This window comes from Lemur catta, chromosome 9 (genome assembly GCF_020740605.2).
Source record: "Lemur catta isolate mLemCat1 chromosome 9, mLemCat1.pri, whole genome shotgun sequence".
NCBI lineage: Eukaryota > Metazoa > Chordata > Mammalia > Primates > Lemuridae > Lemur > Lemur catta.
The window spans coordinates 1,690,475-1,707,712 of NC_059136.1; the positions used below are offsets into that span (position 1 = coordinate 1,690,475).

Consider the following 17,238-nt stretch of genomic DNA (forward strand, 5'->3'; position numbering starts at 1 on the left):
CATCTGGGACACATCGGAGAGGGTTTCCTGCCTGCATCCAAGGTGCTCTGAGATTGAGAAGGAGGAGAAGGAATACTATCTACCCAGCCGTAATTCTGGGGAAACTGAGACTGCCCGATGCAGCAGCTCATGAGTATCAGCACTTCAAGGCACACGTGACATCCAGGTGACAGGCGTCCGAAGGCTGCAGCAGATGGAAGATCGCCAAGTTCAAGCATCAGCGCAGGCTCAGTGTTTGGTGAGCGGGGAGTGTTGTATTTTCAGTGACTAACGTGACTGTGACCGTGGGTAAGATTGCATGTATTATACCCCAGGTGGTCCTGGGACAGCTGAAAAGGAGGAATCTGCGATGGAAGAATTCTCAGGTGCAACCTGTGCTTCAGCACACACCTGTGCGCCAGCCTGTCCCCAGGGCTGAGGCCATGCCAGCCAGACAGACCCTGACTTCGTGGGGTCTGTTTACACTCATCCGAATGGCTCATTGATAAGAGAGGTTGCTCATAGCAGGGATTTGCAGAGAAAATGCACAGAGAGCAGCAGCTAGCTTGGTCGGATTTGGGGATGGTGTTGAGGGAGGTGGCCTTTGAAGATGGTCTTGATGGATGAGTAGAAATTTCGGGGAGAAGCGTCTTAGGAAACTAAATTCAAAAAGAGGAAACAGCCAGGTCAGTAAAGGCACTATGGAGGGAAACCTCAACAACTTTGATACTCTTAAAACACAACGTGAAACAGTGTCATTGACAGGAAAGGAAGCAAAGACTATGACAAGCGGACACCAATGTGAAAGGCTTTTGACATCTGACTGGCTTTTGCCCTCGTGTTGACCACGGTGAGAGCGGGTGAGTCACCATTTCTAGAAGCCCAGCTCAGCAGCTCTGTTTGGAAGCAGAGACCCACTTGTGCACTGGGGTCTTCTGAACTGAGCCGGAGACAGCCCACATCATTTTCCTAGTTACAGATAAAAAGCTGTCCCCATGACTTGCCACACGAGGGCACAATTGCCCAATTATGAAATCAAACTCTTCTAAAGAAAGGTCAGGGCCAGTGAGGTGGCTCACGTTTGTAATCCCAGCACTTTGGGATGCCGGGGTAGGAGGATCGCTTGAGGTCAGGAATTCTAGACCAGCCTGGGCAAAGTAGTGAGATCCCATCTCTACAAAAATAAAAAAAATGAGCCAGGTGTGGTGGCGTTTGCCTGTAGCCCCAGCTACTCGGGAGGCTGAGGCAGGAGGATCGCTTGAGCCCAGTTGTTAGAGAGTTAGAGGTTACAGTGAGCTGTGATCACACCACTGTACTCTAGCCTGAGTATAGCAAGTCTTTAAAAAAGAAAGAAAAAAAGAAAACAAAAGAAAAAGAAAAACAAAGAAAGATCAGGAAAGACCTTGTCCTTCTAAACTCTTCTGGATAAAACATTACTAATGAGCATGAGGAACAGCCCGATGTGATTATATAAAAGCTGCAAACATCTGCTGAGCGAGGTGTCTGGAGAAATGTGAGCAGAAAACTGGCTCTTGTTCCTGGTCTGATGTCAATCTTTTCATAACACTAAGCAGTGGTATCTCCGGAGTGCTTACTATGTCCTAAGTGCTGTGCCAACGCGTTACATACATTATCTTACTTATGTATCACACTAATCACATGAGGTGGGTGGTATTATTTCCCCATTTTTCTGGGGAAACTGAGTCACAGAGAGGTCGTGACTTTTCCTGAGGGTCACGCAGCAGTAAGTGGTCAGTTCTGCCTTCGGCACTGAGAATGTCTGACTCCAAAGCCTGTGACTTAGGTCTCAGCGCTGGTCGTGTAATGCAGAATCGTTTCACTCAGACGAGACAGCCGTGTGCGGAAGTGGTGTGAGACCCGCGGACAGCAGGATCACAGGAGGAGGCTGCGTCTGCCCTCGGTTTCCCTCCTTCTCTCTTCTGCAGTGTCTGCAGTGGGTTCAGCTCTCGCTCCAGGGCTAACGTGGGCATCTCTCATGTCCGCCCCTGGCCTCTGCTCCCTCACCCTGTGAGCGGAAGGCGCCCCCTCCCTCCCCCCGGACCGAGGGACCCGGAGCAGCTGCTGGCTGGGGAACCGTGTCACACGGGTCTCTTCCCAGGGCCCTTGTCCAGCACCTTGAAGTCCCCGGAACTGGCTCCTATCTTAACGTTGCCCTGTTGTACATCTTTGAATAACTGCGTTGCTTTCAGGACACTTATAATTACTGACTTTTAGATTGCCAAAAAAATAAATAAATAAATAAATAAATAAGGAGAAAGAGACCAAGTATGTTCATCGTTGTTACATTCTGAGTCTTTCCTTGGATGTGTGAAATGCTTCCATTTATATTTTTCTGAAGCCGTGAACACCACAACTTTGTTTTGACCAGGGGACAAGACACACGGGTCAGCGCTGAACGGATGGGTGTCTAACCCCACAGGTTGGCGTGGGTGAGGACTGGGAGGTCAAAACAGCCCCGGCCTGAGAAGCAAGTGGCGTCGCCTCCAGCCCCTGCTCTTCCTCCGGAGGGGCCCGCGGCCCCCAGAGGTCCAGTCCCACTCTGGGCTTCAGTTTTCTCACCTCTACAATTAGAAGGGACAGATGGATCAGTGGGTTTCAGACCATGTTTACAGATTCTCAGGGTCCTCTGGGCTGGGGCCGGGGCGGGGCGGGGGGGGGGGCAAGGTGGAAGTTTTGCCCCAATTGGCCATTTAAGTGAACTATGAGACCAGTCTTTCTTATCTACTCATATTTGTTTTACGTCATTGCGTTGTGTCGCTTTTGTTTAAAGGAGAGGTCCCTACTTAAAAAGGGGGGGGGGGAGTTTGAAATTGCTTTGGGAAAAATTCCAGAAACTGTGTTTTCCCCTCTGTTCTCATAGCACAACAGTCATCAACACAGAAGATGGCTCTGTGACCAAATGTGGGGGCTCCCCCCAGGGCCACGTGGGTGTCCTCTAATTCAGCCTCAACACTATCAACTGACTATGGCGTCGGATCCCACAGGGATCAGTCCCCAAAGCTACCCACGGCCCCAGACATCAGCTCCCAGTCTGGGCCTCCAGAACTGCTGGGCCAGCGTCAAGCTGGGGCTCCCACGACCCCCTCTTTGGGCTCAGTTAATTTTCTAGAGCACTCACAGCACTCAGGAAGCACAGTTGCCAGTTTACGATGCCGGGCGTTACACAGGTTGCAGACCAAGCGATGCAGGGGTGCGGTGTGGAGAAGGGGCCCGGGCCCCCACGCCCTCCCGGCACTCCACCCCCCAGGAGCCTTTGCGGCTCAGCTCTCCGGAGGCTTCTGAACCCTGTCCTGTCGGTTTTTAGGACAGCCCTGTGAAAATGTGATTAACCTTCAGGCAACGGGCGGGACGCCTCCGGAATGAGGGTGTTGAGTAGAACAAAAAAGCTTCCTTTTAAAAGGGTCCTCTCTTCTCAGATGCCAGTGAAAAATGCAAATGGTAGAAAATTTCTGCTATCAGGACTTCAGAGTTCACGCAAGCGTGTCCCCCAGGTAGACAGCTGTGGAGAGGGGACTGAGGACGGACCACTGTGGTCAAGGGCGGTGGGAGGGGACCTGCTGGGGGAGGGCCGGCTCCGGCCACGCCCGGTGGGAGGATAAAGGAGCACTGCAGGGGTGGCGCTGTCTCCCCAGGGGTCAGATGCAAGCAGGGGAAGAAGGGGGGGGACGGACAAGACCAGGAGGCCCTTTCTGGTCAGACACCACCCCCGTTCTTCGGAGAGGACGGGAATAGATGCCCCCGATCAGAGGACGTGTTAGCAAATGACATGGGGTCTGGTTAGAATAGGACTAAGCTCAGTACCCTGCCTACTTCGTCACAGGACCATGACTTAGTGGGAAAACATTCGCTGATATCCGTTCAGGGAAGTCTTCCGTGTTCGGACCCATGGGCAACACGCCTCGCACGTGCCATTACCTGTTCAGAGCGGTCTTCTCCCGACGCTGCGGGAAGGCAGGGGCGGTGACTCTCTTACCTCTGCACCAGGACGCTGGCGCGGTGTGTGGCTTGGTTCAGTGAACAGTTGAAGGGATTGCCCCATTGCATGGTCATTTTTCTAAGATTTGATAATATAACTTTGATTATTTTCATATTCATTTCTACCTCTTCATCCCCACCTAAGCCTTACAAAGTCTCTGAATCATTGCTCCTTAAAATATTAGTTTTAAACACTGATTCTTAAGAAAAGGATTCTGTGTTGAAATTAGCTGGGGAAGCGCTGTCTGCCTTACCATCCTTTTGTAGATTTATAGTGCGTGCTATTACACTCAATGCTCTGAGAAGGCCTGCAATAAAACATCCTGTCTAACTCAGCATTTCTCAAGTTTATTTGACAATGGAACTCTTTCCCCCTTCACACCTATTAACATATTAGAGATTATTTTGGAAACACTTTTCAGAGTTAGCAGTAATATCCTCAACCCATTTTTATTAATGAAGATACTTGGGGCTCAGAGACAAAAATGCTTGGATGAGCTAAGTGAAAGAAGCTTCGATCTGTTTTTTTTCTTTACTGTACTGTGATGCCTTATAATCATCATCCAATGAGGACTTTTAAAGTTTCAGAACCCTGGAAGTCACTCACATATAAGATAATGACTCATTTCTCTTTCCTAATATTTGAACTTTGTCCCACTTCTTTTTTCTAAAAACGATTATTTCCAAATATTTCCTTGGCTTTTCTTTTCTTGCCAGATGTTTCACAAGGACAAAAGACTCCAAGTAAATTTTTTCCAAGAGCATCATCAGAGAACAAAAACAAAATAGCAAATACGTTTTCTAGCGTATTCAAACTTATGTGAAAATAATAATGATAAAGTGCCAGCCTGGGCAACATAGCAAGACCCCATCTCTGCAGAAAACAAAAAAATCAGCTAGGTGTGGTGGGGCCTGTAGTCCCAGCTGCTTGGGAGGCTGAGGCAGGAGGATGGCTTGAGCCCACGGGTTTGAGGCTGCAGTGAGTTATGATGATGCCACTGCACTCCAGCCCAGACAACAGGGTGAGACCCTGTCTCCAAAAATAAACAAACAAGCAAATAAATAAACATTTTAAATTGAGAATGTGTTGCTAGCAGACCTGATTTAGAAGAAATACCAAAGAAAGTTCTTCATGTTGAAAACAAATGACACCGGGCAGTAATCTGCACCCATGTGAGAGAACAAAGAGCATCAAGAAAGATAATTACGGATGTAATTACCAAAGAGTGTAATTGCGTATTTCTTCTTACTGATGTAAAAGGCAATTGTATAAAACAATATGTACATAATCGTATTGTTTTATTTATAACACACAGAACTGTAATATACTTGTCAATAATAGCACAGAGGGGGTCACTGGGAGCAAAGCTGTATGAGAGCAAGGAATTACCAAACGACAGACCGTTAGATCCTTATTAAAAATGTGGAGACTAGAGCTGCCTTGTCTTATTCCTGACTTCATGGGAAATATGAAAACACTTAGCAAAAAATATAACTTTGGAGTCAGAAAATCTGGGGGGGTCCTTTATCAGTTTAAACTTAGATAAGCTGCTGGCTTCTTTGAGTCTCAGTTTCTTAATTTACCAAATGCCGTTAGTGGGATAACATCTAACCCAAGTTCCTTGTCCTGTTTGTCCTTCCGAAGGGCCTAGAACGTGGCGATGCACCGGCAGAGAGTGGGTTCACCTGTGCAAGAGGGTTCCGTTTCTGCCGCGGCTGCCAGTCAGACCCTTCCAAGTCAGCCCCAAAGCATCCGCCCGCACCACCCCAGGGTCGTCCAATTCTCACCCTCACCATCCCTCCAGGCACGAAGGATCCTTCCATAAACCGCCCTGGCCTTTCATCAGCACATCTTTAATTGCACTTATTACAGTCTCCCTGGAATAGCGATTTGGCTGCACGAACTGTCTTCTCTTGTAGACAGGTCTGCAGAAGGGAGGGAGGCTCCCGTCGTCCCTCTCTGTCCTGTCTTAGCGGACACCAAATACAGGTGAAGGAATGAATGCGCCAGCCAGCATCTGCGCCAGGTGTCCCACGGTAACTAACTATTTCTCTGGCCCATAAAACAATATTTTGGCTAGGAAATTCTGGCTACAACTTACTCTGGTTTTACCGAGAGTCCTTGCCAGTCCCAGGCTTGTCCTGTTACTGGGGACAGAGGAGGGAGCAGCAGCGCTGCCGAGTCCCTAAGCACCGACCACCCGGGACGCGCAGGCAGCGCTGACCCGGTTTGTTCTTACGAGCCAGGCCTGGGGGGTTGGTCCCTTCTTCTTTCTATGCTGCTTGGTTTGCAGATTTCTGTACTGATCACGTATTGTTTGGGGCTGGGGTGAAATTGCCGCCTTACCGGGCAGGTGGCACTGGACAGCATTTTCCCTTTAGATTCTAGTGAAAAAGGAAGTTTGACCTTTCTCTCTAGGAAGCAGGCAGGCTTCAGCTCAAGTTTGCCCCTGGCCTGCTTTGCGCTTGAGGAGACCCGAGGGGGACGTGGGGCGGGCGGGGGTGACAGCCCTGGCCCGGGCCGCGGGTGTGCGGTCACCCATTGGCCAGTGAACCTTGACCGGTTGCCAGGAGCCGCGTCGTCATGGCGACGGGACACGCTAACGGGTGGCCTTGCCTCGGAGACCGCTCCCTGCACGGCAGGATGGCGCAGAACCTGTACAGCCCGCGGGTCCGGATGGGCAACTGGAACGAGGACGTGTACCTGGAGGAGGTGCGCAGGGCGCCGGCAGCGGGGACCCCCAACCTGCCCTGGGCGGCTCCTCCCGGCGCTCCGGCCTCCCCTGTGACCCCGACGGCCCCCCCTCCTCCGAGAGCCCCGGGGGTGTCACCTGCGGTCCCGCAAACGCGGGGCTCACGGCCCTGCGCTCTGAGAGCGCTGACTCCCCTTTCCGTGGGTCCCTTCGCTCGCGCGGTGCCTGCGCTCCCCTTGGCCCAGAGCCCCGGGCTGCCCCGTCCTGTCGCTTAGAGTCTCAGGGTCCCCAGCTGGGCTGGCGAGGGGCTGCCCCCCCCCCCGTACGCCCTCCCCAGCGCACGCAGCGTCCTTCCGCTGGCGTCACTCACTGCCCCGCACTGCCCCGCGGTCCTAGCAAGGCGGCGTCCCGCACGGTCCAGTGGGGGAGGGTGGGCTTTCCCATATCGATGATCGATTATCGATTATCGGACACTCAAGGGAAAGCTCAGCGGGGAGAGGCCTCCAGATGCTGCCTGCAGCTGGAGTAATGTTTCCTACAGGTGATGTTGCTTTGCTTTCCTTCTCTTTCTTTCTCTCTTTTTTTTTTTTTTTCCGGTGCCTTTTTCAATTTTCTAAACCTCTACAATGAAATAAGAGCATTAAAGTCATGCCAAAAATGTTTCCACCGTTCCCATTGTTATGCTCACATTTCTTTTCCTATGCTCAAATTTTGATTTTTCAACTTGAGGAGTTTCTGACTTAAAATTCTCAGTAATCTGTGCCCTTCAGGGCTGCTGTTGACCTTTAGGATTACATGGATTTTTGTCTTCAACCAGGAGCGCCTGAAAGACTTCTTAAAGAAGCGGGATGAGGGAGAACTTCTCATACAGAGAAGCAGAAGACTGAAAAAGAACCTTCTGAGACCGGTAACTTCACATTCAAACATTGATTCCAAAATTCTGTCCAATTGAGTGCGAATATATGTTAGGCAAGAAAAAAATCTCATAAATGAGCTGCCATTTGGAAAATAACAGTTGTTTTTGTAAAATCTGAAAGCCACAGTGTTTTAAATTCCTTAAGACTGGGCTGGGTGCAGTGGCTCACGCCTGTAACCCTAGGACTCTGGGAGGCCGAGGCGGGAGGATCGCTTGAGGCCAGGCGTTCAAGACCAGCCTGAGCAAGAGCGAGACCCCCATCTCTGCTAAAAATAGAAAGAAATTAGCTGGACAATTTAAAATATATAGAAAAATTAGCCAGGCGTGGTGATGAATGCCTGTAGTCCCAGCTACTTGGGAGGCTGAGGCAGGAGGATCTCTTGAGCCCAGGAGTTTGAGGTTGCTGTGAGCTAGGCTGATGCCACGGCACTCTAGCCCAGGCAGAGAGCAAGACTCTGTCTCACAAAAAAAAAAAAAAAAATTCCTTAAGATGTTAGAAACCTAAGGGAGCTCTGCTCTAAATTATGTTTACTTGCATTTTCCAAATAAAGAAATGAATGAATGAATACATAAATAAGTGAAAGGCCCCTTAGTTGATGCTCAGGAAATTTTCAGTGAATGTTGAATAGATTAATAATGGAGTCAACTCTAACTCCAGCTTCATTTGATGTCAAGTGGGATTATTGGAGGCTTTGCCTTGGCAAGGCAAAAGGGAAAGGAAGAATGAACTAAGGATTTGGGGGAATCCAAGTGCAGTCCTCACCTGCGGGTCCTAGTCTGAGAAGCAAGGAAGGTACACCTGGGGGCGGCCTCGGCACCCGCTGCTGTGGGATTGCACGGTTTGTGTAAGAAACTCCGGTTAAAATTGCAGATGCAGCTCTCCGTATCTGAAGACGGATATGTTCATTTCGGTGACAAAGTGATGCTTGTGAACCCCGACTATCCCGAGACAGAAGCTGACGTGTCCCTGGGCGGGGACCTGGCGCTGAGCATGACTCCAGATGAGATCCAAGCCCATCTGAGCGAGGAACTAGAGGTGCCCTGTGGTCTGAGTGCGGTTCCAACCAAGATCCCGGTCGGCAGAAACACTTTTATCATTTTGAGGTAGAAATACTTTAATTTTTCAGCTCATTTTCATCACAAACACCTATTTTGAGTAGGTGTGGTGTAAGGAGGCACTGGGACGGGGTGGTCGACTGGAGGCAGAGGTTCTCTGAACATTTCCTGTCTCTCGTCTTGCCAGCTTACCCTGAGAATTACCTTCGAGGGGCTTCACAGTCCCTTTTTACCTTAGACAGCAGATAATTGGGAGTTTGTGTTCGATTCCAAATGTTTCATTCATAAGTATTGGATCTGGGGAATTAAATTCATATTCTGCTTGGAAGTAAAGTGGCTTCTCCCTGTAACATTTCAGCATGCTTTGAGCTCATTTGAGTGCTTTCATTGTCCTTAATGTTGCTATGTTATTTTTACAACAAAAATATATAGTTTAATACAAGGTAGCACTAGATGGGATTTTCTATTTTAAAATTAACTGTTCATTAAAAATGTACTTGAAGGCCAGGTGCATTAGCTCATGCCTGTAATCTTAGCACTTTGGGAGGATAAGGCGAGTGGATAGCTTGAGGCCAGGAGTTCAAGGCCAGCCTCAGTAACGTAGTGAGACCCCCCCCAACTCAAAAATATGTGCTTGAGATTTTGAAAATAAGCAATTAAATCCTTAGAGAATGAACAGAGATATAATGACAATTAAAAACTATTGCTATTTCATGATAGTCATGTTCGTATTACAAGGATATAGCTGGTGTCTTAAGTTCTTAATTTAGATTTCTTTTGAATACAGGTAATTTGTGTTAAGACAACTAAAAATTAACCATAACTTCTGTTTCCTAAAGGACTAAGAGAGAAAATTGTATTAAATGTCTACAATGTGTTAACCTTGGTTCTCTCTAAAGATGTCATAGCACTTGACCAGAATTTCTTAGTACATATTGGCACGACATGTTCAGTCCACTCCAGCCAAAGACCCACAAAGTGGGGAAGCTCTGTGACTGGCTATGGTGCAGGGCAGGGACTACGGTGCCAGCTAGATTTTAAGGCCAAAAGGAAAGACCTTTTATTTAGTTATTTAATTCAGTTATGGTATGTAAACATACATTATCAAGAAAGTTGATTGTAATCAAAATTGCATACATTAAAAACGTAAAGCTGTGGGATGATTCTAATACAGAGAGTTTACATTGTATTTATTCTCCGCTGACAGCACAGACAGAGATTCCAGTGGTCAAGTCCTCAGGTACGGGCAGGACTTTCACCTCGGGATAACAGGAGGGTTTGAAAACAAGATGGTGAGTCATCACTTTGCATGTCTACTTTGTATCAGCCTTTTTTGTTTCCAAAACTAGGCTGCTAACTATGCACAGAAGTGGACGAGAACTCCGCAGACCCGGGGCTCCACCTCTGACTACATTCTGGTTTCAGCTGGCACCTTTCACAGGCAATTTTGGCCCAAGTCTTTCCTTCTAGCTTCACAAAGTACAAAAAATACACCCCTAAAAGCTAAAGAGTAAGGGAAGAAAACCATTTTGTTGCACAGCTGGCAAAAGACAAACGTGATTGGATTAATTCATGACCATTGGCCACCTGTCAAATGTTACCTACGCTAGCAAGGTGTATTATCTGACAGTTTTTAAATGTAAATTTTTGATTATGAAACTTTTGCCTAATATAGGAGAAGAACAATATGAGATGCTTAAGTTTGCTTACGTCTAGGAGCCTTGAGAGTTAGAAAGTATTACTATAATAGTCTACGGCCAAACCACCCAGAACACGCCTGATTTCTTCTGATCTCAGAATCTAAGTAGGGCTGGGCCTGGTTAGTACTTGGATGAGAGAAAGTATTTTTTTTTTTTTCTTTTGAGGCAGAGCCTTGCTCTGTCACCTGGGCTAGAGTACAGTGGCGTCATCATAGCTCACAGCAACCTCACACTCCTGGGCTCAAGCGATCCTCCTGCCTCAGCCTCCCGAGTAGCTGGGACTACAGGTGTGCGTCACTATGCCCAGCTAATTTTTTCTACTTTTTTTCAGTTGTTTGGTTAATTTCTTTCTGTTTTTAGTCTTCCTCATGCTCAGGCTGGTCTCAAACTCCTGAGCTCAAGCCATCCTCCCGCCTCCCAGAGTGCTAGGATTACAGGCGTGAGCCACCTCGCCCTCTTCCTGTCTTTGAATTAGCAAGCACTGCCAGGGTGTTCATAAAAAATCTGGTGATAGCAGCCTTCTGGGCTAGTTTCTGATTTTATCGTGGATTTTCTTTACATGAACAAAGCAGCTTGTGGTTTGAGGCAAATGTTCTTTGTCATTTTAAGCTGTGGCTTCTTGCTGCTCTCAAAGGCACTGTGGCTCTCCCGTCACCTAGGGCAAAGCTACAGTGTGCCGTGGCCCGTCCCCCTTTCCCACCCAATGTCCGGCTCATCACCAGGTCCCTTCTCCGTCCCCCATTGCTGCTCTCCCTTCGCAATGTGTCTGGGCTGCCTCCTCCCCACGCAGCTCCGCAGTCGGGACCCCAGGCCTGGCCCTTCAGTCCATCCTGACACCGGACCATGCTGGATGGCGGGCTGCCAGATTGGTCTTTTAGAAGCTCAGGTCTGGTCACCTCCCGTCCTTACTGAAGTCAGCAGTGGGTCCCCCATCCCCCTGCATGAAGTTCTGGCTGTTCACCGTGGCGCTCAAGGCCCTCTGTAACATGCCGTGCAGTGGACCCCGGCCGGCCTGTGCTCACCCCTCCAGCTCCCTGGCACCCTGTGCCCTTCCCGAGCATCCAGGAGAGTGCCCTGTGTCCACCTCACTCTCCTGCCCCTCACTGCGGCTCTGCCCGACAGCCTTCGCCTTACAGGTGCCCGCAGGTGCATCCCATTTCTGTGCGCCACGCCAGCTTCTGCTAGGTGGGAACCGCTTGGGGACAGTAACTCATTTCTGCTGTCCCCACAGTGGCTCACGCACAGCCTTGGTGTGAAAGGTGCTTGTTGGAAACCTGTCAGAACTAGCAGATGCCCCCTGCACGTCCAGGCCAGGTGACCCAGTAGAGAGCTGATGAGCAGCTGACACCCGGACCCTTCAGCAGGATGGGTGGTTTGTGGCAAGGTCACGGGCGGCCTGGCAGCTGACACAAAGCCCCAGCGTGGGCATCCACTTCAGAGAAGTGTGGTCCCCTTGGAGGCTCACAAATGACTGTCAGCTGTGCTGACATCGCTTGGGACGTCATCATGCTATTTCATACAAGTTTCATGCAGCAGCATTAGAAAGAAATGAAATATCGATCCAAGTCCTTTGCCTTGAAAAAGAGGAAGGGGAGAGCGGGGACGGGCGTGGGAAGCGGAAGGACTGGGTTTGGCACTCGGAGGGCGGAAAAGCAGTTTGAGGTGCGTGTGTGTGTTCCGAGATGGCACCTCTAAGGCAGAGGGAAATTGAGGTTTCTCAGACAATCAGCAAGAACAGGGTTTTGCAAACTGCTTTCGAGCTTGCTGTCCGCCAGCTGGGTGCTTCTCTCCCCCGCGTTCCGCACGGCTCTGACTTGCTTCACCTGCTTCTGTCGTTGCCAGCTGTACTTAACGAGCGACCACAGGACTCTTCTGAAGTCGTCCAGGAAGTCTTGGCTCCAGGAGGTATACCTGACAGACGAGGTCTCCTACAGGAGCTGCTGGCAGGCTGCCTCGCCCGACCCGCAGCTCCGCCTGGAGCACGAAGGCTTCCCCGTCCCGGTGAGGGCAGCGCCGGGAGACCTGGGTGTCCCTGCTAGGATGCCGCGGTTTACTCCCGCCCGAGTGGGGAGGGCACGGACTTGCCCCGTGGCGGGTCCTGCAGCGGAGTCTCAGCCCTGCCCGCTCAGTGGGGCCGCCCAGGCCCTGCCCCGGGAACCACCGAGGCGAGATCGGAAGGATTGGGATACCGCTTCCTTGACCCTGTTTTCTTTCAGGTTTCTGGTAAATGCTAAGTTTTAAAGAATTCGGGGCCAGGTGCAGTGGCTCAGGCCTGTAATCCTAGCACTCTGGAGGCCGAGGCAGGAGGATCACTTGAGCTCAGGAGTTTAAGACCAGCCTGAGCAAGAGCGAGACCTCGTCTCTACTAAAAATAGAAAAATTAGCTGAGCATCGTGGCACCTGTAGTCGCAGCTCTTCAGGGGGAGGCTGAGGCAGGAGGATCGCTTGAGCCCAGGAGTTTGAGGTTGCTGTGGGCTCCACTGATGCTACAGACAATGCGGATACATTCTGAGAAGTGTGTCATTAGGTGATTTTGTCCTTGTGTGAACATCACAGAGTGACTTACATAAACCTAGATAGTGTCGCCCACTGCACACCCAGGCTAGACGGCGCAGCCTGTGGCTCCCAGGCCACCAGCCTGTACAGCATGTGACTGTTCTGAGCGCTGCAGGCAACTGTAGCACGCTGCTGAGTATTTCTGTATCTGACCATAGAAAAGGAATAGTAAAAACACAATATGATAATCTCATGCTCATACGTGCAGTTCTTCGTCAACTGAAACGTTATATCATGCATGACCATGAATATATACGTTTATATATATTTTTTACTAAATTTAAATCAATACATAGTATACTTCCGAATTTTTGCTTTTAGGAAACTGGAGGCCTTAGTTCAGAATGCTAATGGCACGTTTTCTTTATCTGCGAAGGCAAACGCCAGAGTCCTCATCAATCACTGCCACACGAACCGCGGCCTGGCGGCCCACCGCCACCTCTTCCTCAGGTACCTGCTGAGGGCGCAACCAGGGGCCGGTTCGGGGCTGGGGCCGCGAAGACAAGCAAAGGAGCTCGGTTTCGTCCTTTGCTGAGGCAGCAGTGTCACGTGGAACTCGACGCTGCGGGAGTCCCGCCAGGTCCCCCGTCTGCAACTCAGTCCCTCCTCCTCCCACAGGGCTGCCTGGGCAAGCGGGACCACCTGCCCGACCCCTGCCCAGACGGCCCGAAACCTTCCCACAAACATGTCCCACGTTAGACAGTGAGGAACCGAGACACAGTTTAGCCGTTCAAGGTCCCCAAGGCCCTCCAAGCACCCTGCTTCTCCCGGGGCTTCTGCGACGAAGTACACAGCCCACCGGGGGCTGCCGCTCAGTCGCAAGCCAGAGCCCACCCGCCCTCTCTTGCTGCAGGACCTACTTTGGGAAGGAAGCAGAGGTCGCGGCTCACACGCACCTGGATTCACACCGAGTTGAAAAGCCGAAGAACCACTGGATGCTGGTGACCAGGAACCCCAGGAACGACTCGCCCACCATGCTGGGCCTGCCCAGACCGCCGGCCGAGGACACGCGAGCCGTGGAGCAGGCCATGGGCCTGAACACGCAGTGACACGCCAGCACACGTGTGTCCTCTCGGGCTCTGCTCTCCTCAAATGTAGCTTTAAAAGAACTTTAACCTTGCTCACGCCTCAAGCAATTTTGAAGTAAGGTATAGCGCTCTCTGAGAGCTGTATTAGAACTAAGGCTGTGTTAAGATTATTGAACTTGTGGGGGGAGTCTGGGGCTAGACTCCCCAGGTCTGGGAATAAACAGCTTTGGAAAATGACACACAGTGGCCCTTTGTCGATAACCACATTGAAGAACTCAGCCCCCTCCACTTAGATCCTTCCTAGTAGCAGCTTCTGCAAGGACTGTGTGTTACTTCTTAAAGCTCAGTGTTTAAAGACATTATGTGAAGTTATGACATAATGTCTATGAATAAAGCTGTCAGAGCTACGCTGCCGTAGCTCTGCACAATGCGCTAAAACATCAGCAGTGCGGAGCCGCAAGCTGTGGCCTCACCTTGGAATTAAAGATTCCCCTCCCCTCTTGGAAACCACCCTGCTTGTGTCTCTGCCTCTGACCAAGGAAGTCAGAACCTCTACCTGCCGTTAGTTGTGGCACCCCTGTGATCAGAAAGTTCCAGACAAAATAAATATCCTTCCACTTGTTTGCTCATCTATTCATTCTTCACTGAGTTCCTGTGAGGCTTCAGACAAAGCGGCTCCAGCCAGGGCAGGTGGACCCTCCCCAGGAGGGGCAGGCATTTTCCACCACGCACTGCGGGGTCCGGGGCAGGGGTTCCACACGCGGCCGTGCAGGGGGTTCCCCCTGGGAACTGTGACCATTGCTGACGCCCGGCCCAGCCGGAAGTCCTGATTTCCTGGCCTGGGGTGTGGCCTGGGCACCGGGCTTTGCCGTGTCCTTTGGACAGTTCCCACGTGCAGGCATGGCGGAGACCCGGTGCCTTAGGCAGTGAGGGAGGAAGCGGGTTCCTCGGGGAGGTCAGGAAAGTCTCAGCCTGGCCACACGTCAGACCCGCTGGGAGAACAAGGACAAGGCCCAGCGCCAGGCTGCACTTGGGCCCTTCCACCAGAATGCCTGGGCTGGGACTTAAGGAAATACTGTGCTTGGGCCCCCCAGAGGGTCTTGTTTAGTTGACTGGGAGACCAGGAATTAGTGATTTTTAAAGCCTGCCAGTTTATTTTCATGTGCAGCCTCGGTCGAAACCCCTGGCTTGGCCGAGAGCAGAGTGGGGTTTGCCTGGGGGACTCTGACGGGCAAAACCAGGGCCCAGAGGCAGGTAGGTTCGGCTCCGTCTGGGGAAAGACACTTTTTAACAGTCTGAAACGTCTGCGACAATTCTGGCGCGTTCTTGCGCCTACCGTAAGGTGTCCCTGGAAGCCTTCAGACGGCCTTGGGAATCATGTTCTTCCTTGAACAACCCTCCAGGGGCTTCTTGACTGGGCCCCCGAAGGGCTTTAACGCCACCAGGAATTAGCGCCACCGACCAGGTGTGCACACGGGCCTGCCGCCTGGCCGGCAGCAACCGTGAAGCGCATTGTTTCGATGCACACGCTGACTGCAGGGAGGTTAAGCTACGAGAAGCACAGCCTGCACGTCTCACGGCAGATGAAGTACGATAGTGACTGGAGAGCGAGCACTTCTGACCCGAGAGGGCTCTCAGGTCTCCCTGTCATCTCGGCGTCACTGCTGCGTGGGGCAGGGGCACCTCGCGAAGCCGCAGGGGGCAATGACACTCACTTCCTTGTTCAATTCCCGCCGCACTCTGGGCTCAGACTTGCTCATTGCTGTCGCCCCATTTCCTGGGGAATATCTGTTAACCGGATGAGTGAATCAACAAATGCACGGATCCATACCTTTTATAGAGGGGGCGCCGGGCTTGCTCACCTGGACAAGGTGAGGAAATTGTCCCAGGTAGGGGGAGGGACACAGCTAAGGCCATCGGGAAGACAGAGGCGGGTCCCAGGAGAACCCCACCCACGGATGACAGCGGCTGCCCAGATCCGGAACCTCACAGTTGCCTAAGTACCTTGGGGAGCAGAACTGGGTTAGGATCCCTGAGGCTTGAAATCTGGAAGGAGACCTGGTTTCCGCCCTGCTGGTTTGGTCCTGTAGTTTTCCAAGTAGCCACAAGATGTCAATGTTAATAATGCCAACTAGTCAACACTTGTCACTGCTCAGCTGCTGAGCTTAATGTCAAAACACGAGGGCATTTCCAGTTTTCAAAATGCACATTTTAAGAGAGGAAAAACCATAAAACCTCCATGGCCAGGGTATCAGTTAATTTTTTTTTTTTTTGGCTTCCTTAAAAAATGTTGTGTTAGGCATGTGTAAAACCTGCTTAACACAGCATTCCGAGGGTTTGTGCCAAGGGAAGTTCAGGTTAGAACACAGCCTCTGCGGGACTCTTTGCAGACCTTCCGTCTGCAGCCTGGAGCCCCCCGGGAAGTCGCACCCTGAGCCGCAGGTCCGGGAGTCCGTGTGCTGCGCGGTCTCCACGCCCTCCCTGCTGCCGCCCTGCCTCGACTCCACCTTTGACCTCAGCAAGCCGGTTTTCTCCGCCGGGCACTAGCTTCCTCTCCGGGTGTCTGGAAGAGTCCGTGAATCGAGACCATGTACTGGGGAGAGGCAGGAGGAGATGACGATTCCGAGCTCCGGCTCTGGGGGTGGACAGCTCCGCCTGGACCCAGTCACTTCCCGCCGTGTGGCCTGAGGAGGACATTGCACCTCTTCGCCACTCCATGCACTCATAGGCTACAGTCTAATCTCTGTGTCCCCCACGCTCAGCCCAGTGCGGGGCCCGAACTGCTAAACGTCGGTTCTTCCTTCTCCTCATCTCACAGGCAAGCGCAAGCTCGGGCGGAGCAGCCACCGGGCAGGGTCGGGCGTGAGTAGGTGCTTCTGTCACCAGCACTTGCCACTCTGAACTGCAGGGCTGCCATGCTTGACGGTAACGGTCCCCGAGGACAGGAAAACGTGTCCCAACTTGTGCTGGGACGTCATCATTATCATGGCCAACATTTATTGAGCAGTTATTATGTGCCAGGTGCTCTTCGGAGCACTTTTTACATGTACCGACAGGTTTCATTCTCACATATAACCTGTGAGCTACGTCATTACTGGTCAAAGGGTACAGACTGTGAGTCATAGGACCAACGGGTTCTAGGGATCTCGCGTACGGCATGGGTGGCGATGGATGTTTCAATTAATGTGATCGTGATAATCATTATACGATGCACATGTAGATCAAATCATCACATCGTACACCTTGAATTTATACAATCTTTATTTTTCATTAAGTATTTAAAAATAAACAAATGCATGGAAAAAAAAGGTGGT

At 51.0% G+C, this 17,238-nt stretch overlaps 1 protein-coding gene and 1 long non-coding RNA gene across 3 annotated transcripts; one reads left to right on the top strand and one right to left on the bottom strand.

Annotated features, from left to right (window-relative positions):
• Window positions 1-587: 587 nt before the first annotated feature.
• On the bottom strand, window positions 588-6,941 carry LOC123644950. 2 transcript variants are annotated; one of them, XR_006737312.1, is made up of 3 exons: window positions 6,807-6,941; window positions 3,916-4,054; window positions 588-638 (listed from the first exon to the last, which is right to left on the bottom strand). It is a non-coding gene; the product is annotated as an uncharacterized LOC123644950 (long non-coding RNA). The 2 variants fall into 2 exon arrangements; XR_006737313.1 differs by lacking the exon at window positions 6,807-6,941 and adding an exon at window positions 6,078-6,113.
• CFAP161 (cilia and flagella associated protein 161) lies at window positions 6,563-14,161 on the top strand. The gene is made up of 7 exons (XM_045561416.1): window positions 6,563-6,688; window positions 7,486-7,575; window positions 8,456-8,688; window positions 9,848-9,932; window positions 12,183-12,341; window positions 13,273-13,346; window positions 13,750-14,161. Exons 1-7 carry the CDS (start codon window positions 6,620-6,622, stop codon window positions 13,943-13,945), a joined length of 906 nt encoding a protein of 301 aa, XP_045417372.1. The 5' UTR covers window positions 6,563-6,619; the 3' UTR covers window positions 13,946-14,161.
• Window positions 14,162-17,238: the final 3,077 nt, after the last annotated feature.

What these genes read in the sequence shown, in the direction of transcription:
- CFAP161 (XM_045561416.1), top strand. Translation starts at nt 6,620, where the DNA reads ATGGCGCAGAACCTGTACAGCCCGCGGGTCCGGATGGGCAACTGGAAC. An exon ending in AAAAGAACCTTCTGAGACCG is followed by an intron (nt 7,576 to 8,455) that starts GTAACTTCACAT and finishes TTAAAATTGCAG; the next exon opens with ATGCAGCTCTCCGTATCTGA. An exon ending in AACACTTTTATCATTTTGAG is followed by an intron (nt 8,689 to 9,847) that starts GTAGAAATACTT and finishes CTCCGCTGACAG; the next exon opens with CACAGACAGAGATTCCAGTG.